The sequence below is a fragment of the Motacilla alba genome, chromosome 3 (assembly GCF_015832195.1).
Source record: "Motacilla alba alba isolate MOTALB_02 chromosome 3, Motacilla_alba_V1.0_pri, whole genome shotgun sequence".
In the NCBI taxonomy this organism is placed as follows: domain Eukaryota; kingdom Metazoa; phylum Chordata; class Aves; order Passeriformes; family Motacillidae; genus Motacilla; species Motacilla alba.
In genome coordinates, this window is record NC_052018.1 from 18,482,694 (window position 1) to 18,505,817 (window position 23,124).

General features: G+C 36.6%; 1 protein-coding gene across 1 annotated transcript in view; it reads right to left on the minus strand.

Annotated features, from left to right (window-relative positions):
• TRAPPC12 (trafficking protein particle complex 12) overlaps window positions 1–23,124 on the minus strand; it is a 52,583-nt gene that overhangs the window by 11,939 nt on the left and 17,520 nt on the right. Inside the window, exons 6-8 of the mRNA XM_038133518.1 lie at window positions 15,046–15,158; window positions 7,293–7,365; window positions 3,500–3,573 (exon numbers count right to left, since the gene is read on the minus strand). Coding sequence (XP_037989446.1) covers window positions 3,500–3,573; window positions 7,293–7,365; window positions 15,046–15,158 — 260 coding nt within the window. The remainder of the gene's footprint in view (window positions 1–3,499; window positions 3,574–7,292; window positions 7,366–15,045; window positions 15,159–23,124) is intronic.

Here is a 23,124-nt window from a genome sequence, read left to right on the forward strand (position 1 = left end):
CTCATCACTCCCTGAAGTACTTAATTAGAAATAAGCATAAATGACCATGATGTGTAGAATGCTGAGATTAAGTTCAAGAAACCTTAGACTAAAAATCTTAGTTACAAGGAGTGGATAGTTCATGAATACTTGGTTTTGGGGAGAGAGGACAGGGATAACTTATCCTTCTTCTCTATCTAGTCCAGTTGTGGAAGGGTTATGAAAGCAGAGAGTCACAGTGCTGTGAATCCAGAGAGCTGTACTGCAGCACTCAGGCAAAAGACAGTCTTTCTCCTTTAAATCATACAGGAACCAAAGTCCTCAGGCATCATTCCCTTGTGTCACTAGCACAAGCTGTTACCTTCTCCTTGGTACCATTTTAATTGTATTATACCCAGATTAAAATCAATTCTAATGCTTTTGTTTTATGAAGGGCAAGTTCTACAAAGCTAACACAACCCTGAAGAAAACTAAAAAGCACAAAATGTGCCTTTAATTAGAGTGCATTTATAATATATATGGAAAATGCTTAAGTGTTTATTCCTTAGAGAGAGAAAAGTCTGGTAAGATAATGTCAAAACTGATTTTATCTCAGATGAAAATAACTTGAAAAGTTTTTAAGACACTTCCATGGTGATTTAGTAAAGTGAAAAGCATTTTGCAGATAGACTTTTGAAATGAAACAATGCACATCATCAGCTGTATGTTAAATTAATATTCCCTCATGCTGCTATATTCAGGACATGCTTTCTCTTTCATCGTGACATAAGCCCACAGTTATTGTAAATGGAAGTCTACATGAGAGGTTACATGGTCTCCCCTTCTCTTCCTGCTGTATTTTCACATCTTTCCTGAAGTTTCCCCTTGTTCACAGGAAACAGGAATGCTGCTTGATATCAGTTGATACAACTGGGATCTACCATTTCTTTGTTATTTGGTTAAGTCCAACAGTGGTGCACAGAAAGAAGGCAGAATCCAATTAAGAAAGGTTATACAAAGAAAGGGAGATGATCAGGAAATAAAGACTGCCTTGAACTACTACCAAACTGTCACTGGTCACATGGATAAAAGGACACAGCAGGCAGAGCTCAGTACCTAAGGAAGATATTCCCAGGGTGTAGGAGACATGACTCATTTCCTGTGTCTGAGTGTACCACTTTGCCTTCACTCTCTGCCCAAAAATAAGATACTTGTCCATCTCAAAATTTAAGGAGATGTTTAACTATGAAACAAATGAGGCATATTTAAAAAGGCAAAAATCATTGTACTACATAAACCTTTGTTTCAGGTAAGTAATGCAGAAAAGATATTACATGAAATAAACCTAATTCAGATCTGAGGATAATGAATCTAGATTTAAATAGTTATAGGACCAACATCTAATCAAAGTGGATTTTTTTTAATTTTCAAGTGTCAATTCTGACAAGATTGCTCCCTCTTAAATACTACTGTAGTCTTTTTGGTGAAAGAAAGAGGTCAGTAAAAGTAAGATAATATGTTTGGGGTTTTTTTTCATACCTAAGTCACACAGTTTTACTTTAATAAAGTCTTATTATTATTATAATCATCAACTCCCTGTCCAAGGTTTTCCATCACCTAACAGTACCTGGGGATCAAGCACAGTGTTGCAATATTGTAAATGGTCACTAGATGGCAATAGATGGTGCTGACTTGGAGAACGAAAACGTTTTCTTCTAAAATTTCACACAGTTGAAACACTCGAATAAAAACAAATGCAGTTTTTAAAGTATGTGATACAACAGCAAAAAAAGGGTTGAACTGTGTTAAATTAATATAACTGTTAATGGGAGAACTTACAAAAGTGTGTTTAAAATGAATCTGAATAGATTCATGCTGAATACTCTGGAAGGTGGAGAAGATGACTACAGGACTGCTGCATGTTAGAAGGGTCTGGGGATACTGTTAAAAATTGAAAGACTCACAGGTACCCTATAGCCAATTCACTGAAATGGAAATTTCAGATGGAAGTAATTATGCATTAACATGCAATTGTGGGTAATTTGGAAGTTATTGTGAACCATAAATTTCTAATTTAACAGCTGTGAGACAGGCCCTAAATGAAACTGGTCTTAAGAAGTATCTGAGCTGCCATGTTTCTGAAATATCATTTCCAACAAGATGATAATTGTTATTCACAAATATATTTGTTACTCAAAGAAAATAGCATTAACAAGATTAAACCAGAGGAAGGTGAGAACTGTGCGTGCATGTAGATTTATGTGTACACACGAAAAAACATATGAGTTAAAAAAGAATTCACAGCAAAAAGTAAAGTTCTTGAAAATATATATACCAGTATTTTTTATTTATATATTCTACTTTGTTTGGGATAGCAACTCATGCTTTTCTTCAGTTGTTTACTGAAAAAGAGATTGATTGAAAAAATGAGCCTATGTCATGTACCTACTTCAAAAGGAAAATTGTTTTAATGAACAATTATTTCTATGCAAGACAGAAATGTTATCATTACAATATAATCATGAAAATAAATGTGTGTTTCCCCTAATTCCCACAACAAGAATATTCCATTTCAAGTAAAGCTGTATAGATGGCTCTTATATTGAAAAAAAAAAACCAAAACATTCTGTTTTGAGGTATTGTAATATTAAGAATGGAGCCTTTTTTGGGTAGTAGCTCAGTAAACATCAGAGGATCAGGTCTGGCATGACCTTGGGTAATCGAAGCGCAGGGAGCCAGGAGTGCAAATCTTGGCCTGTGAAGATACCACTGCCGACATCCCTGCTCCAAGGCTGTTGCTGCTAATTGATTTGTAGAGCAGTTAGGCTGAGGGTAACAGCAGTTTGCTGCAAGAATGGCAACACCCCTGTTTTCCTGACCACAACAGGATTGGCAGTAGTCGTTTTATTTCTACTTCCAGAATACAAGGAGAAGCTAAGAGTGTTGTACCAAACGAAGTACAACTAGTTAAAAAATGTAAGGAGGAATTAAGGCAGAAAATCCCAGCAATGACAGCTAGTCACTTTTGCTTTTATTGCTTTCTCTTCCACCCCTACCAACTAGTGGAGATTTAAACTTGAAAGAAGACATATTACAACTGAGATCAGTTGACAAGAGAGGATGTATTTAGATATTTCAGATCCCTATCAGATACAAAACCTACAGTGTTACTGAACCTCACCAACAGAGCAACATTCCTAGTGCAGTTTGAAAAAGGCAGAGCACATAATTGCTTTTAATTAGAGCATTTAGTTAAGTGTTTGAAAAATTCAATTTAAAAATGCAAATTCTGTATTGTTATTGCATGTTCTCTAGGATGATTTGGGGAGAAATAAGTACAGATATGTTCCTAAAGAACATTACTGCAAATAGCTATCTATTAAATAAGACATTATTAAGCCTAATTAATTCTTCACTAAGCAAAACCTTAATGTACTGTCAGGTAGTCTTCCCTTATCTCTGCACCAGTAATTCACTTGCGTTCTCTCTGACATTCTATTCTGGAATATACGGTACCTCTGCAGTTCTGCCACCCACGTACCTTCATCATTAGCAGACAGTTTGCCATGGAGTACATCACCCGGCCCAGACGTGACCTCCACAGCTGAACAGAGGCTGCAAAATAAGAGCAGCTTGTGAATTTGCACAAATAAATTAGAGGTTCTTTCTTGCCATCAATTATTGGTCCTATGAATTACGATTTTGAAAGGTCCCCCTCGTTAACACCACTGGGTTTTAGCCTAGAATTTTTAATCCTCAGCCCTGCTGCAGCATCAGAGAATTCTGCATCTCTCCAAGGGAATTGCTCAAGCAGCTCTGCGTACCATACACAAGGCAACAATGCAGAGCAATACACCCTCACTCAGCTCTCAGCTCAGGCCAAATACTAAACACCAAAATAAGCCGCACATTTTCCAACATCAGAACAAAAGGTGCATAAAAAGGATTCTATCGATAATGAGCAACAGTTTAAAAACATGTAATCGACAGCATTAAATGTGATAAATTAAAAAAATCAAACATAGCTAGAATGTCATTTAAGAGCCAAAATATGCAGAGTGAGAAATGTCTGAGTCTGGGACTGTTTGTGCTTGCCTCTGGCTAAGAGATATGCTGAAAAAAATCTGCCAAGCTTGTCTGCTTTTCCTATTCTCCTGGAGCTTGCAAGCATTAAAAGCTGCAGCAGATTTCTCCCTTTTGCTTTGCAGACAGACTCCTGATGTTGTAAGAGAACAGTTCACACAGACCCTTATTTTCTCTCGTGTTACAGTGCCATAGATCAATGCTAGAAATATTTCTTTAATCCTCAAAAATAAACATTAGGACTATTCATTTAGTACATTTCAAAAATACATGTATCTCAGTCAATCAGCTGTCAAGGTCACTGTAATGATTTGAAAGAAGAGTGGGGGAAAGGGAGAAGAGGCTATTTCAATAAAAACTGTGATAACTGAGACCACTCATTTGTATCATTAATGTAGTCACTGATGAAAGCATGGCAGATTACACAGATAATTCTTTCAGCACACAAAGAAATCATTACAAATAAGACGAGCTTGGTGAAATGCCTATCACCTTTCCTAAAAAGGAAAACTCCTTCCATCCTCTTCAACAATAAAACAAAAAAAATCCAACCCACGAATATTCGCAAATTATCTTTGTCAAAAAGAGGGTTATAATGTAGGGTCCAATACAGAACCCAGTATTTCATCCACTGTACCTTACAATCATTCTTTACTACTAGTCTTTGTTTTAGAAATTCCCCTGGGACCACACATTCTGAGTACTACTAATGGAGATGATACTGTAAACCATGAATAAATACTTCATGACACATTTCCTTTTTTTCTTTCCTTGGGGGATCTGTAAAATCCAAACATAATTAAATAACTGCCCTTCATTATTTCACTTAAGTAAATACCTCTTTTTTTTTTTTTTTTTTTTTGCATGTTCTCATAGTTTGATAATCACATTCAGTTTTTTAGGGCTTAGGTGACAACCAACTAGATGTTGATTCCTACACCAAAGACATCCACATTTCATGTTAACAATCAGATAGCACCAGCTACAGTTCTCAAAAAAGGACTGCAAAGCAGGCAAACCACATGTCTTCAGCCTGTGCTATAAACTAATCAGGAACCTGATCTGGAAATTCTGTAGCTCTGTGTGGTGAGGATTCTTAGCACTGGCAGAAAGGGGTTAAAAAAACCTGCAAAGCAGTAAACAAAACCAAAACTCAACAGCAGATCACTGTGTTTTACTGAGATGCCTGAAACACTCTCTGCAGGTCCAGGCAGCCATGATTCCAGTCTAAGCATTTGCTTTTCCTTGTTTTCATCAAGGGCTCCGTACTCCACACTGCCATTCATTCCAATAGGCACTGTGAAGTTACAAAATTGGCATCTTACAGAATGTGTTACCAGGCAAGCGGTGTAATGCTAAATCTCTCTGCCTGCTGAAAATCTGGCAAATGAAGTGCTCTGTTCGAGGCTAAAGATGCACATGTTAAGTTGATTGGTGTTGCACCTTCTTACATCAGCAGCATGGAAATTACATGCTAAGCATAATCCCCATAATGAATTAGGGCTGTCTTCACATAAAGTTAATAAGGTTTGCTTCAGCAAGTCTCAAATGAAAAAAAGCAAACCCATTATCAGCCTCCTGGAGCTCCAAATGCAGAGATGAAGCAGAGAGGGAGCAGACCTGGCTGACCTCTGCAGACAACAGCAGTCAACAGCCTCTGCAAATGTCCCGTGGGTTTTCTGGCAGTCTTAAACCTAGAGGCAGCTGCACAGTAGACATGTAAAGATCGCTCCAAATTTTCTGCAGCCATGTCCCTTGATAACTACTAGCTGCTGCTTTTCTATGTCTCCTCCTGAGCCCATCTGAGCTCTGAAGCAGAGAGGAAAAGCAAGGAGCCAGTAACTCACGAGTGAAGCAGACTGCAGGACACAGGATTATGATACAGCTAGAAAAAGTCCTTGTACCTTAAAGGGGGATCAACACCTTGGTTTTATAGTTGTAAAAAACAAAAGATGTGGAGATAAGGATGAAAATTCTGGGAGAAAATGCTAACAGGGAAAAGTAAGTAGGAGAACAGAGGCAAAAAGAATATTAGATACAAGAGAAAAAACAGAAACTCATGAAGTGCTGTGTCTAACTTCAGTGTAAGATTACTTCCATTTTTCCTAAACCTTTTGAGAAGAGTAGTAAATGTATTCTTTTGACTATATGTGCAAATAACTTTATGCTATATGCTGCTCACCTGTGTTCATGTTTTTAGGACGCATTCAGAAGATGTAACAAGTCAGGTACGGTGACATATTCAAGCAACTTTCACATCCAGTCAAACTGAAGACCAGGTAGAAAAAAAGTTCGAACAGGTCTGCACTCTTCCATACAGACAGTTTTAAGGAATTATTTGTAATTTTTTTCTGCTATTAACTCTATCCAGCCTCTTCTATCTCAAAGCCAGACTTAGGCTTTCCATGGGCTCTGTGTGAATGGTCTCTTAGAAAGAACTTGGTAACATTCCTTAGACTCTCAGCTAAAGGTGAAAGATTTTTATTTTCTTGGTGCATGTTTTGAACATGCTAGGCATCACAATAGTCCATACAATCCATAGCAATGCCTAAAATGCCTCCTCTTGTCTAATTTTCAAGTATACTCAAATGACCTCATAAGTACAAATTCTGTCAAAAAAAAAGCTTGTCCTGATCACCCTTTTTTGTGCAGTAATTTGCCCTATACTATTGAAGCAACATCACTAAGACAGAAGGAACAGGAGAAAACATAATTGGATATACAATCATGAAAATGATGACATAGCTCTACATAATCTAAATATTATTCTAAAGAATGCTTTAGATATTTCAGGAGTCTAAGTACCATGCAGCTACAGTGAGACTCGGCCATCTGTACAGCAGCACCCTAAGCCAGAGTAGCCACTGTATGATGGTAGTTCAGTCTGAAAAAACTGAGTGGATGGCAGACATGAGGTTTGAGAGGAGTCAGTCAGCCAAGGCTTATGATGAAACACCTATCTAGCTGCAACAGCAACACACTTATATATTCATCACTAAAGGATAACAGCCATGTTTTTTCTCCTAAGTAAGAAAAAGAATTGATTTATTGAACAAGTTTGATCAAGGGCAAAACTGTGAAATTAATTCCAGCAAAAAGCAGTACAAAGTGTATAATTTCAGGGGCTGAGTAGGCTATAAGATTAGAAAACTACAGTTTTAACCAGTCTGAGGCAGTCTTGTGAAAACTTCTGGCACACTTAGGCAAGCAATAAAAACACACTGTCTGTGAAAAAAATGTTTAATACCTACCTTGTCTGTTCTCCTGTGTAATGTTAGTCATACTTCCATCTTCAGCTAAGCCTTGTTCCAAATTTTCTAGTATCTGTAGTAATTTTTTTAAAGTAGCAACATGAGTTTAAGCAGCACAATATATTTAATGCAAATTATCTACAATGGACAGTCTCTGTGTAAACCAATTCATGCAGGAATGCTTCACCTAGGTACAGTTCAAAATTACTGGTTATTACCATAGCTAGATCAATTGCACAAAGTAAGAAAGTCATTGTACTGTAGAAGGATGTTAAGAGTTCAAATTATGATACTTACAGAACATTAAATGTCAGCACACTCTGGAGTCATACACATTTTGTTAAGTAAAACAGGAAATATGCTCCACGAGAGAATGAACATTAAATTAAATGACCACTATGAAAGTCAAAACTGATTTTTTTCAGAGAAGATCACAGCCTCCTGACTTCTTCACCCTAAGTATGGGCTTTAGTTTCTTTAGTTTCATGTTTTTATCTTTAATGAAGTATTCCTCTTAGGTCTTACTACAATTTCCTTCTCAAAGTTGGGGGTTTATTGCTTTTTTAAATTTATCATAGATTTTAAATCATGTAAATTGTTGAGTGAATGAAACATTTGTTTTATTGGAAGAATGGAAATGTATACTTAATGAAGCTTGTGTCTGAAGCACTTTCAAAGTATGCATGCAAGGCTCCATTTGAAACACAAGTAAACTTTCCTTTTTCTACTTCCATTACAATTCTCCAAATTCATTTTCCAATTCCCACAGATGACCCTATTTTTCTTCTTACAGATTTATAACTTTGGTTGTAGAATAATGCCTGAGATTTCCTTCAAAAAACTATTAGGGCCACTTGCTGTTTAATTGTTGTCGTGTGCATTTATATTTTGTAATAGTTTGTAATCACATTGTTTTATATCACCTTATAATTCCCAAATGGTTTACCCCAGATTGTACCCATTCCCTTTACCTGTGTAACCATTTCCTTTTGCTGAGGTCATGCCCAAATCCCCCACCCTGGCTCCTGTCAGTCACTCAAATATCCCATCCTCTATACCCAGAACTTTCGGACAAAGTCGTCGAGTGATTAGTCCGAGGCCAGGGGTCAGCCCCCCAAGTACTAACCTATACATTATGTCAAATGTCCATTCCCCATGGCCTCATGCCAGGGGGATCTTTATTGGTCAAGCAGTGTATATACCTTCTGTTTCCTCCCATACTTTAAAAATGACCTCAGCATTCCTTTCGAGCACTCTGAGCTAGAGCCCCTTCCTGAGGTAAGGGCCCCCTCAGGTGCTCTGAATAAACCTTGGACTGGCCTCCTGCTGAGGGTCGGCCTTTTATTTTCTACCGTTGTCTCCCTGTGTCTCTTCTGCTGCAAAGGCAAATAGCCTAACAGCCATCAGTACCCTCGAGGCACGAGAAGGTGATCCCCTGTTGTCGGCCGGCTTCGGGGTTGCCGCCCCGATGTGTGCCAGCCCAGGGCTGGCCGGGATTCCTGACAGGCACCCAGAGAGAGATGGAGACATTTAATCAGCTACTGTGGTTACCCAATGAAGGAAATGCAAGGCTCTGCCTCTTCTGGAAACTGAGCACACTTCCAAACAAAGAGCTTTCAGTTTCTGGCAGCATAAGAAGTAACTGTCTTTTCCTAAATCAACAAAGTACACTTCAAATCAACACAGGAAGTCCTCAAAAAAGAAGACTGGTAGAATTAATCTGGTCTTGGAAAGTGTGTTGGTGTTTTCTACAGCCAATCATGATAATCTGTATCTCCAGCAAGTCATCTCATGCCAATTCTAAAAATATTAAGCTGGAAGAAATTGCCCTATGAGATACCAAGCCCTTTTCACAGAATAGCGTGAAGTTCTGAAGTTTAGTTCATAAATTCAGCTACAAAGAACTTAGGAGCAAGGAGAGACATACAATGAATGTAGAACATTTACCACCTGCCAGACGAGCCAGGCTAATTTTCCTGGTAAGAATTGTTAGGCCATGACAAATACAAGGTAATATGGTTTACTGTAAACTTTGGTCAGAGGCTAGACTGAGCTGCCTTACCTCAGATTTTGAGAGGCTATGAGCATACACCAGTAGATCCTGCAGCCTAGCCGACAGGTGGCAATTTATGAGCTGGCAGTGGCACTCCTGACGGACTGCAAGACTGACTCTCAGTCCCACTTTCAAAAGCAGTGCAGCCACCTAGAAACCACTTAGAAACTGAAGTGCCACCTTTCAGTGTTAAATGCCTAGTGTATAAGACACCTTGTCAGAAAAAAGCCCACATTCTTCTCTCCCACAAATCCAAACCATTTTATAATCTAGTTTCTGTGGTCTAAAAACCCTGATCTTTCTCTTCCCCTACAAAATCACTAGATGATTTCCCCTCAGGTTCAGTAAGGCCCAAAGTTCCTACTCTTTACATGGTATAAACACAACGAGGTGCCTTCATCAAGGCAACATGCTGTCTTGTTTAAAAAGACAATAGATTTCTCTGAAAACACTCTCACTAACATAATAAAAAAAGGAAGAATTAGTTATTAGCATACAATTAGAGTATGACATTAACCATTCTGTGACATTACTTGGGGATATCTAGCTGTGACCTCAAGCTCAACATCATTAGAACAGAGCTTGGTGATAATTTGAGGCTAATTGTTTTATTCCCTAGGTTAATCTCTCTTTTGCCCCTAAGTACAAAAACATCACCTGCAGTTTTCCAGTTTTGGGGTATTTCCCCATTTTCCAACAATTGTTTAATAGTAACATTAATGATTCTGACAGCTTCTCAGTGCAAATTATTGCATTTAATCAATATGAAATATTTAGGTGGCAAACTGTTTATTCTAGCAATATCACATGCCATAGCTCTAACCACTCACGCTCCTACTATGAAGAAAAATATGGTTGAACACTTCTACCATTTAATTCATCAGTTTTACATATGACCTGTGCTTTTTCTTGTTTTGAACCCTTATCATTATGTACACTAATTAGTTTCACTGGCTAGTATTACTTCATTGAGTCTTCTGTTTCATTCCCTATCTATTATTGCCTGTATGCCAGAATTGCTAATATATGCATAACACCATTCGGCCTTTTTTGGTGCTTCTGGAACTGTGGCTTTTTGGGTACTCAGACTGGTACAGGGTCATCACAGTTTTTATGAACTTTACAAACAAGATGTTTGTTACAAAGACAAATACCCTCTAGACTGAAGTAACGTATGAAAACCAGAAAACTTACGTCACCTTAGCCACTAGAAGGTTATAGTAATCAAACCTAAGAGACAGAGAAGTTCAGAGAGACTGAGAAGTTCACCAATTTGGGAGTAGCACAAAAGGCCAGGAGATACGGAAGACTGTGTATGAACGGGCCAGGGAGGAACATAACTACATCTCGAAGGATAGTGGTGGAACTACAGAAGTTGTGGTTGATGGGCAAGGGCACAAAGTATTTCTTGCAAGTTTTGCCGAGGTAACACTTGCAGAGGCCTTTTCAGGAAGCAAGAGTGTTGCATTTGCCACTGCGCCACTTACCTGATAGAAGAGCCCAACTGCTCTGGCAGTTGAGGGATTAGGGTTTAAAAGTGAAATATACTACAAAATGTGCAAATTTCCAGGAGCTCTCCCTCAAGCATCTAGGGAAGCATAGGTATTTCCAGACAAGAGGACTTTACATTTAGCCTGACAGCTGTCCTTTTCACATTTTGGTCTCCAACTATGCATTTTTAGCATGTCTTCAGCACTATTAGCACTAAAGTGATGACGCTTATGTTTTTAAATGAACTTGAAAAGAACAAATCCTTTTGTGATTTAAGTTACTTTTGTTACTCTTATTGCCTGGCTGTTCAAAGACCATTTATTTCAAGGCAGACTTAGAGGTGTAACAACTCATTGAGGCAGTTCATGTTGGGAAGATCAGCAATAACACAGAGACTGCAACAATTTCACTGGACTCCTCTCCCAGCCTATAACACCCATTTGGAACTACAGATAATTTCTTTCCCAAATGTTGTTCATATAGAAGAAGATGCAAAATATCTAACCAGATCCTGATTAGACACTTGCAGGAATACTGGAAAAGGTAAAAACATTATTTCAGGAAAAAATATATATGGAAACATATATTCAGGAAAAATAAAATAACATTTTTGCAACCAACCTCCAATCCTACTTCAGGTACCAGAGATATGTAAGTAGATGGAGGCTGTAAGGACCAAGTAACCAAAATAAATACCATTCCATCTTTAAATGGAATGGTTAATCTAAAGTTGACAGGTGTCTGTAGAACATATACAACAAAAAGCAATAAAGAATTCAGCAGATTAAAAGCAACTCTTGGACAGGAAAAAAACCTCACCCTTTCATTAAGAAAGAGAAATTAAATAGAAAGACAAATTTTCTTATGATCAGAATGCACTGCCATTAGCCTGGAATAACCTCCCAGGGGATGTGGCCTCAGCACCATAGGCTGGCTCATTAAAAACTACAAAACAACTTTGCATTGCAGAGAGACAGACTAGGTGAGCTAATAGGTCTTTTCTTTCTTCTAGCTTCTATGACTCCAAGATCATCTCATTTACATAATGATGATTCGTATGCCCTTCTGTAAATACGGATGACCAAAGATTATTTTTCCACTTTTTAAAATAGGGAGGTAAAACACTAGAGGTTTTTGGTTGAAAGCTCCCCAATTAATTCTGTTATAACCCAAATGGTTCCCAAGTGTCACATTCAAATATTAAGACTAATGAGTGTACATCCTTTATGTTATTTTCTTGGTTATGCCATGGATTTTTGTAAGTATTAGAACCATATTATTGAACATTCCAGTTGAGACTGAGATTATTAGACAAACAGCAAAACAGCTCTGATTTTTTCTATACAAAAATCAGAACATATATAAAAAATATTCTTTATCAGCCACTCCTGACTTCAAATGTTAAAATTACCACAAATTTACAACTGTCTTTTAAAAACATAGTTATCTTCAAAAGCTGTCCTTTTTCACACCCTTCTTTCTCCAGTTGTCCTTTAATTGCTCCAAAAACTAAGGTATTTAAATGAATGCAAGCAAATGAAGTAATGTGGAATAAAGTAGCTAGAATAACTGATCAGAAATTTTTCCAAGAAGGATGTTTTATTTGTTAGTAGTTATCTGTCTACTGTACTTTAAAAAGAAGCATCCATCAGCACAGACAATAGCTTGTCCTGGCTACCGTATCCTGCCTCAGAGGAAGCTGTCAGAACTAAAGGGATATTGTTGTCTTTCTTGCTGCACAGGGGAAACCTTGCAAACTCAGACACAGAAAGGCAGAGGCAAAGAAGAGGTGACAATCTCTGAACCAACATTAAGTGGAGAGAACAAGAGACTCCTCAGAAGAGCTTGTGGAAGATGCAGAGCCAGCTTTAAAGCAGCTTTCTCCAGGGGTACAAAGGATAACACAGAATTTGCAGTGACCCAGGTCCCTAGCAACTGATGGACTGAGAACATGAGTAAAGAGACATGTCCTGCAAGAACTTAGTGGGCAGGGAAATATGTATATATTAATTTGTAACTCTCCTTTATTTCTATGCCATCTTCTCCACCGTATTCTGTTTCCCTTATTTAACAATCAGCCTAGTTCATTTCAAACAAAATGCTGGTACTGTAATTTAAAAGCTTCCTTGGTACACTGGATATGCTTTAAGGACATGCACTTGTAGAGAAACATCAGAGGCAGAGCCACCTGGCTGCAGATGACTTCAAGGTCTTGTAAAGGAGTGTGTGTGGTTGTGATATTTTGTGAAAATCCCTTTGCTAGGATTTTCTTCTCCTGAGAAGCTGAGAAGGCCTCAGCTTCAAGTGTAAACAAATTGTTATCTGCTGCTGTGGAATGCAGCAGGTGCTTTCTTGATTGGTCAGTGTGGGATGTTTCTACTTGGCGACCAATCAAGGAGGCAGCAGCTCTCAGACTCTCTGGGAGTCACAGCACTTTGTTATTCATTCCTTTCTATTCCTGTCTCGCCTTCTGATGAATCTTTCTCTCTGTTCTTTGTAGTACAGTTATAGTGTGGTTTTTTTAATGTAATATATATCATAATATAATAAACCAGCCTTCTGAAATGGAGTCAAGATCTCTCCTTTGCTTCACCAAGACCTGACTGCCCAGAAGACCCACGGTAATAGATGGTGACCCCAGACGTGGCAATAGAGTGTGTGTGTGGGGACAGAATAATTTCCTTTTATTTCATTCCTCTACTGACCAGCAATCTTTAATCTGCAGAGAATCACGGCTGATCACACTGTAACTGAGATTTGGCCACTTCAATCAAGTCTTCCAGATAGCTGATGGATGCCCTGCTCAGCAGTCACTCCTTGTTCACATTCAGTTTTCTCTCTTCATTACAAGATTCAGGAACTTAGAAACCAGTTTAGTTTTGGAACCTAGTGGCACCTTCATGACTGAGGGCAGACAGTGTAGCACTTGATACCAGATTGCATAAACCCAAGATGTGAAACAGCTGACCTGATGCAGACTGGGGCAGGCAAATGTTAGTAGAAGCACCATGAAAGCCTGCAATAGAGGTGTATGGCATTTACTAGAAGAACAGAATTACTTAAAATTGAGGACTGTTTATGAAGAAGAGGGCTGGAGAGAATAACTGGACAGTGATATTAGATGAGAGTTAACAGCAGTCTTCAAGTGCTAAGAAGCACCACTTCTTGGCCAAATTAGATAAATTTCTCAACAGTTTCCAAATCAATTCTTTCCAACTTTACAAAAAATGCCACTTTCATTTCTTATTACCTAAACCATTCAATTTTTCCTCTCATAATTAAAATAACTGTTTTTACAGTAAATATTTGGTTCTCCTACATATACTATGTTAGAAGAAAGTTGATTTCATACACTTAATACCATTACAGCTACACAATTGGCAAGTATAAAATCCTTCCACTTCCCTTATCCAAGTTACTTTAAGGAGTAAATATAGGAAAACTTGCAAGGAATGCTGAAAATGAAAAGTAATCACACGTGTTTATCGTATGTACAGTTTTGAACTTTCAAGTGTCATAGATAAAGCAATAATGTTGCATTTCTTCTACAGTTTACCACATAGTAAAATTCATGGTCACTGGTGCATTAGACTGCTTGGGAAAGACTGCTGTGAATAGAAAACATTTAAGGACAAATATTTACGGTTCAAGGTTGCTGGTTTTAGTGGATAAAGTTAGTGCTCACAACACCATGACTCCAATTTCAGCATTGACAAATCCCATGTTATAATTTAGGCCATAATTTTTTATTATAGCATTTGACAAAACAAAACAAAAACCCCAACCAAACTCAGCAGGTTGTATTTATATTCCTAAATGACTGTTGTTTCTAAAACCAGTTATTTGGACTATTTCTGAAGGATCAAGGTCATTAACAAAAATGTTTTCAGCAAGCTGGACACAGCTGAGTGAAGGAAAGAAATCTCTCCTACTTGCCCTAAAACACATCTGCTTACTGTGCTCCACATCTTGTCTGGCAAAAGCACCAAAGTTGTCCTCTGCTCTACTCAATTGAGCCAGAGCTACCACAGAGAAGAGAAGGATCTCTCTTAAAATACCAGAGGCACTTCATTACTTTTAATAGCAAACTTCTTATTTGCATCAAGATGGAGTAAAAAATGTCATAATTGAAACTTAATGTTCTTTATAAGGACAGTAAAATTTATTTCTTAAACATTACAAAATGTTAGCGCCTGGAGATGCTGTTACCTTGGCACAGATGATCTTCATACTGTGCAGTCTGTCAAGTGATTCCTGAGGATTTCCTAGGTACTGAGGAAGTTCAGCATGCAAAATCCGCATGGAGAAAGGAACCATGGAACCTAGAAACACAATTAACTTTGTTAAGCGTATTTGCTATAATGATCAGTTTGTGATTTGTCTATGTTAAACAAGGTATGTCTCACTAGTGCTTATATCACAAAGTCCATTTTGCCTCCACATTTTTTTCTTCTACTGATGAAAAACGTGAAAGATCAGAAAACAGGAAACTTCAGCTAAATCATGTGACATGTTTAAAAGATTTTAAACAGGCAAACACAAGTAAACTATTATCAAGAAGGCAAGAAGATGGTGCACCTAACTCGAATTTTCAAAAACAAGTTGTACTGGGAAGTACAATGTTTCACTTAAAATTTCTTCAAACTAATTAAAATGAAGGATTAAAAAAATGAAGTTTACTTTAGTTGCAGCTACATTACGGCTAGCATTTAATAATTATGTATATTTTACAACCAACGTAGAAGAAATAAGATGAAATTACTGGCCTTCAAAGTATGTCTGTGAAAGAGATATAACCGGGGCATGCAAAACCTCTTGGCATATTTTTGTGTAACTTCTGGTTCATTTAAAACATCAAAGAATAGGGAATTTTAAGCACTATTTGGGGAGAAAAATAAATTCATACTAGTTTATTACTACCACTACTGTTGTTGTTATGGTTATTATTGTTGTTATTATTCAATTATTATTATTATTAGTAGTAGTAGTAGCAGCAGTAGTAGTAGTAGTAGTAGTAGTGCCAAAGACCTCATTGTCTATGTTTATGGACATCCAGGCTGACTTCACAGACAGTTTCAGGAGTTTACCCGAACCCTAATGTGTGCAATATCTTGCTTTCAGGTAACTGCATAATCCTGATACACAGACAACAGTATCAAACATAAATGAAACACCACTAGTGAAACCAAATCAGAGCTGGGATATAGGCCTTGCAAAAAAGCATGCCATTGATGCCTTAGGATTTAGCTTTTATATTTTTCAGATCCTGTACTGCTTTAGTGTATAACTCTAAAACTCCATAGCCTGTAAGTTACTGTTCTCCCATTTTATTCAGACAAAACAATTCCTCTCTAGGCCCGAAACTCAAGGACAACTTATCATCTGAGGCCCCAAGAGATGTAAGCAACAGTAAATTGGGGTGGGGGGGCAAACTTAGAGTAAATGACTTCATTACCTGAAACTGTAATTGGAGGATTTAACCCCTGATATGTAAATGGACCAAACTTTTAACTGTGTGAAAAACTCATGACCACTGTCCATCTTGGGTGTAGCCCCTCGGAGGCTTTTGACTGCCCAAGATGTACCTATTGAAGGCCTTCAATAAATACCCCCTTTTATTCTCCTAATTTTGTCTAGCCTCTGTTTCAGGTAGCCATTCCAAGGCATCACCACATTTCTAATATTTTAATATGAACATTTGCTATACACACATTCTATGGGGATTTCTCACCCAAGTTACCTCTTGCTTCATCTTTTCTCAAAAACAGGACTCAGGAGCTTTCTAAATAGATTCTTGCACCTGTTCTTAACAGGCTTGTATGTCAAAGAGGTAAATGCTATACAAAATGAGTCACTGCCTCTAAACTTTTTTAAAGGTTGACAAAATTTTAATCACAAGACTCACTAATTATGACCTTCACAGGAAGCCACTTATGTCTACATAAATTCTCTTTTGCTGATGCTAACTATTCCCAATGGCTTCCCCGACTGCTGTGTTCTTGTAACGGATGCACACGAGTTTCATGCATCATCATATGTGGAAAACACATTAAGCAAATAAAACTGCCTTTGAAATTCTATTAAGAGACATGGAGAAGTTGATTCAACTGGTCACAAAAGATGCAAAATATTTTACGTATGTATTCTGAATAGTGCCCAGCGTGACAGAAGGTACACAGTCAGTGTATCACAGTCAGTGAACAACAACAAAAAGAAAGCTGAAAATAATTTAAGAGTAAATTCTGTGCCAAAATACCAGAGAAAAATTGCTTTGCAGACATATTTCAAACTGCACTGCAAAACCTATGGAGGGAAATCTGAACTCCAGCTGGTTCTATCTCTACCACCTCACCAGTGACCAAGTTCTAATAACTCCACAATCCAACAGTAATCCTGTTGAAAAAGCAGTGCCTAAAAGCAGCTAGTCTGGTACTGCTCTTTTGAGAAGGTAGTCTTAATTTACTGATGAAGCACCTTCTGCTGCACTCAGTAGGATTTCTGAGGCAAAGGTAAAAAATGGGGAGAAAATTTTGTAAAAAACTGAAAAAAACCCTGAAGGTTTAGCAACATTTGGTTACTGACTGTGTTGCAGCACTGTCAATTCTGAACAAGTTTGTATGTTTACATCCTCTTGCAAAATGCAACAAAAGGTCAATTCAATAAGCACTCATACAGAAAACATGAATTAGTTTTCTTTGAATTAGTCAACATACAAATAGACAGATATTTAATGGAGCACAGATAAAACATCTCACATTAGGAATTTTAATAAAATTTACATAATGTTTTGTGATACAATTTTTTGGAATTCTGTATTTTGTAAAATATTGATCTTATGTATTACTGAATGAAACCACTCTACTACAATCCCTGTGAAAGCTAAAAACAACCCATGACCAATTTACATCATCAGAAGCAGTGTCAGAGGATGTCAAAATGATGAATGTGACTCCAGGTCAACTTAGACTCCATTAGAATCTGATTTATTTCCTATTACAACTGAATCCTCAGTTGTAACAGGCATTCAGAACTATATTACTTCAAAATGTACTGTATGGATGTATTATTTCTCAACCGCTTAGTTTTTCCTTTGTAGCTTGTGACCAGAAAACATTTTAGTGAGATCCTCAGTAGTACATCAAGTGTGCTGACAGATCACTCAAACAAAACCAGAAGAAAGCTGGCTTGGGGTGTAAGGCTAGTTACTTATAAAGACTTTTCAAACCAGAATTTGTATTACAATTTCTCACAGGAACATCTAAAACTTTAGCATCTGTTTCTTCTCTTTCTTTTTGAAACTCATGACATAAACAGAAAAAAATTTACTGAAAACATCCAGCAAATCCATCCAATCAATGTCTGTTACTTATTGCTTATCAAGTAAGCTACTAACTTCATTTAAAATATCAGAAACACTAGCTCTTTCTGCCCTCTTCCGCAGAATCCTTGTAATCCTTCTGAAAAGCAGGATTTTTTTTTTTTGGAGAAAGGACAAAACAGTACACATGCTCTCATACAAACGTGACAGGTGGGGAAAGGAGAAAAGAAACATCCTTTTACCACTGATAAGGCTTTCTTACCAGCCCATGTAAACAGTATTGTGTAATTTCAGGTCAAATCAGATGAGCAAATTGCTCATAAAAAACCTGCAGCACTTATTCACGCCACTCAATCCAAATAAACACCTTAAATACACTGCTTATAAACTCTCGAGATTTTTGGTTAAGTGCATTTTCCCAGATATGTTCCCATCTACAAGTAAACTTCTTTTTAGTTAAATTATATGAGGTATAGGAAATGTATCTAATTCCGTTCCTACAGTAACAGACTGATTTTCTGGTTAAAAAAAAGGCCATAAATTTACTTAGATTTGGTAAAGTTTTCAATGGGTGCTACTTATATAAGGTGCTAATGCAATTTCAATACACTTCTCAAAAAGAAATACACAGCAGTAATAGAAAATGCATGCAAAGAGATCTGTTCACCAATGTAATTCTGTAACTGGTTAACAGCTGTGTTAGAACTGACAAGAGGTGAGATTTTAAAAAGACAAAAGAGATTTTCAGAAAACACTGTGATTTTCATTTTACATTATCTGGTTTAACAAGAAAATTGGGAAGAAGTAAATGATGTCTGCTGATGACTCGAATAGATCACTAATAATAATATTAGGAAGGTCTGAAAGGCAGGTTGTAGAATTTGGAGCAGAAAATTTAATGAAAAAAGATATTAGCGGGGGGGACGGGACTCTACTTCCCTCAATGAACACACTTATATTGGGGAAAAAAAAGAAGAAAGTACAATTGACTGCACTAACACACAGCTGTAACAGAAATAATACATGTGCTTATTAGACTAAGGATTACATTATCTTGTCTGAAAAGTTTCACCTACTCACTTTTAGGCCACTTAAAGCATGCAGAGAAAGACATATTTCTTTATAACAGGGTTTTATTGTGAGCAGGCATACATATCTATTCCTGTGGCATCCCACTAGAGACAAGAAAATTTTATATAAACACTGAATTTATCATAGACTGTCTTTTGCAAAACTACTCAGAACCAAACCCATATACTCTATTCCATTTCACTCAGTACTGCATTTAACAGGGCAACATGTCAAAGAAGTATTTAAAACAATTAGCATATCCTGCAATTAAAATGTTTAGTTAAAAGCACAGGAGAATGGATTTTGGTTTCTAATTCATACTTCCAATTTCTACAGTAATGTCCTTACACAGTAAAACTATGCCAGCTAAGCTTAGATAATTTCCACAGAAGGCAATACCCTAGAATTACTGCTATATATTGAAATCTTATTTTTCAGTTAAGCAGGTCTTATTCTAGCTTGATATTTTACTGTTGACCTCTGTTGCTCCTCTTCAGGGGTTTCATAATAATATATAAAAATACATAATGGGAAATGGTTTAATTTTAAGACAATTTTCTTAGCAATTACTTTTAAATACACTGGAGATTTTTTTTTCAAAGAATGTGATGTCTGATTGTTACTTTCACACGAATTAATCTTATTTGAATGTGTATATATATATGTGTATGTATTATCATCATACAAAAGGGAAAAGTAAAAAAAGATCTGCTGAAAGGAAAATGGATACACTGAAAGCATGGGAACAGATGGAATAAAGAACAAGATCAGGTAGAATTTTCTAAGACCACAGATTTAAATTTCTATTTCTTTATGAACAGCTGCACATTTTCATAACTGTCAAAACATAAACATCATCTCATGTCAATCAAATTCGAACTGCAGCCCTGATCTACAGCCCTTTTGGAGCAGAGAAGTGTATGCCAATGACCAGCTATTTTATCCTTGAATTTTCTAGGTGCAAACCATAATCAGAAATGCTTTCTGATCTGCCTTCTACAGCTTGTTCAACAAATCTTAAATGCCCAAAAGCAACAGAAGCGCAGATTATCAATTACTGAAAGAATAAAGTGGGATTTTATAATGGTAAAAAAACCCAAATCAAAACCAAAGAAACATTCATTCCTTCACTGGGTAAAAGAGAAATACACAAAATCGAGTTTCTGAAAAATATTCTGCTTTACACATATATATACATAGAGAGATGTATATGCTTGCCTTTATATGCACAAATATACTTCTATCAACAGTGTATTTGTATAATTTATAGAATTTTAAGAGGGATAATGTAGTGAACTTCAAATCCTGGCTTCACTGACTAGAAATTAAACGTACACTTAAAAATCCCAGTTCAACAGACTAATTTCCAAGTTTTTGTTTACTACCTTCAATCCAGAGAGACTGAAGATGAGATAGGAGACTAAATGTTTGAAACCATTTAAAGAAAATGTTTTGAAAATGTTATCTGAAATTACATGCTTGCACATACTTTACAATGTAACTGCTCGTGACCTATGAACAGAAACTCTGAATCATGATCTGGTTTTAAAAAGTTTCAACTATACACTTTCAGTAATTTGGAGTTACTTGCATTGAAGAAAGGAAAACATAACAGAAAGAATGCAGGAAAACTACAAAAATTGTCCTGCAGCAAAGAGATCACACTAAATCTTATCTACTGATAACTGTAATAAGCCAGAATTTAGAAATTAGTTACTTGTTCATAGTATTAAGAAATCCTGTGTAAAGCTGATACTGTTTTCAATGAGATTACGTAGCCTTGGGAAAGAATGCACAATTAAGTATTTTACCAGCACTCTACCCCATTAGATTATACATACATTTCTTAACTAAAATATTTCTATTATTTCAGAAAAAATTCTATTTGCACGTCTGAGTAGCCTGAACAACTGGAACCACAACATTAGAGTGGTAGTTATTCAAGCTGTATTAGCTGATTTTACAGGTAGACAGTAGTTCTGAAGCAAGAGAACAGTGAATTTAAAGAGGCAGTGGAGAGGCACACAATCATGAAAACAAAATAATAGGTAACCAGTTCCACTAGAGATTTTAATATGTTTTTACTGCCAACATGAGCTTGAATGAAGAACTCTCCTGAACAACTGCCAAGACTCAATCAGTCTGACATGGGAGTGTTAACTTAAGGCAGTATTTGTGGTAACATATGAGAAAAAAACAGTACCACGTGTAACAATAAAGTGGACTATTTTTTTCTGCTTTCCTGCAAAATTTATTAACGAAGAGGAGCACACCCTAAGACATAATTTCTTTAGCCTGTACATTTCTTCTCTTATCTTTGTTTTTAAATTGATTACTTCCTTTTGTTTCTCATTTTTTTATTATTAATACTTCTATTATTTATCTTTTTTCCTCACACCACTTCACATTCTGCCACAGTTATCCCACTTACCAAGTCTGATGAAGGTGAAAAAAGCAGGATTTATAGCATCATCAGACCCCATAAATGAAAAAAAAAGGAAGCTTCAGCCAGCCTGCCTCCTACTAGCATAGACAAGTAGAAGAGAAAAATAAAGGAAGACAGGAAACTCAAAATGGCCAAACACTGCTGTAGAGCATCACATAAAAGAGATAATTTCTCCAATCCAAGGCTGTCCTTACTTATGGCATAGGCTGACATTCAGAAACAGGACCAAGCTTCAGGCAGACCTTGGAAGTGTACTTAGTCCTTTGCACAATACACAGTCCAGACACCTGTAAAATGTCTTCTGTGAGTATTAGAGAAATACTCTGGATAAGTGTTTTCATAGCTAACACAGTATCTCTGTATCAACAGACAAAAAGCAAATTTCTCACCACAATTTTTGCTATATTATAAGCTTACAAAATGAAGTAACAATTATTACAGTTCACCTTAGGCATCAGCGCTGAAAACTTGTTAACAACATGGGTTGGTGTGACAGTTCTAGACCATGTATGATATGGTTCCTTTAGAACAACTGAAATTTCAAAACTGAATAAAAGAAACAAATTAAGACCATGGCTTGAGTAACTAAGGACACATTTTTCTATCAATTATTTCATATATTTGTGATAAAAATTCTAAATATAGTGGATATTACTAATGTCATAAAAGTATCAATAGTGAAAAATGCCAAAGCAGTTGTGATATCGAGACTCACACTATTTTATATATATATAAAAAATTTATATTATTTTATTTAAACAATCACTATCCACCCAGAAGTGCCATCCTATCTCAGGACACACTAGTGCATCCCTAGTCACAACACTGCCACACTTTTGAAAACTTATGTTGGTATTGAAACCAGAGCTCAAGGGAAGGAATACTCTATGAAGTAAGTTTCTAGAACACATACAACTAGATATTTAATGCCATGTTCCTAATTTACGCCCTTCCATCAGAGAACAGAAGACTGATTTCATTTAGAGGAATACAGATGATGCTGCATCACCAGAAAGAAAATGAAAAGGTTAAAGGGAAAGAAACCCCATCCCATGTTATATAAGCTTCTGGTCAGAAGTTCAATTTTTACTTATGCATAGCTTAGCTTATTTTTTCCACCTTTGCAATACAAAATAAATTATTCACAAGTTTTGTAGCTTTAGAAGACTGATTTTGTTAGCATTAGCTTTTCTGGAACTTACTGCTCTATTAACCAGAAACAAGACCAAATTACCTCATAAAAGAATGAAATAGCATTTTAATGTTCCATTTTAATTGTTGGCTTTCATAGGTTCACAAACACATAGGCATTACCAACGGAAATGCTGTCTCATGTTAGGCAAGCTATCATAGGAGAGTTCGTTATATATCACAAGGAACACAGACAAAAATGGTATGAATAGAAGTGGGTCAGACTGTGTAAATATAAAGTTAAAACCGTTAAAAAAAATTC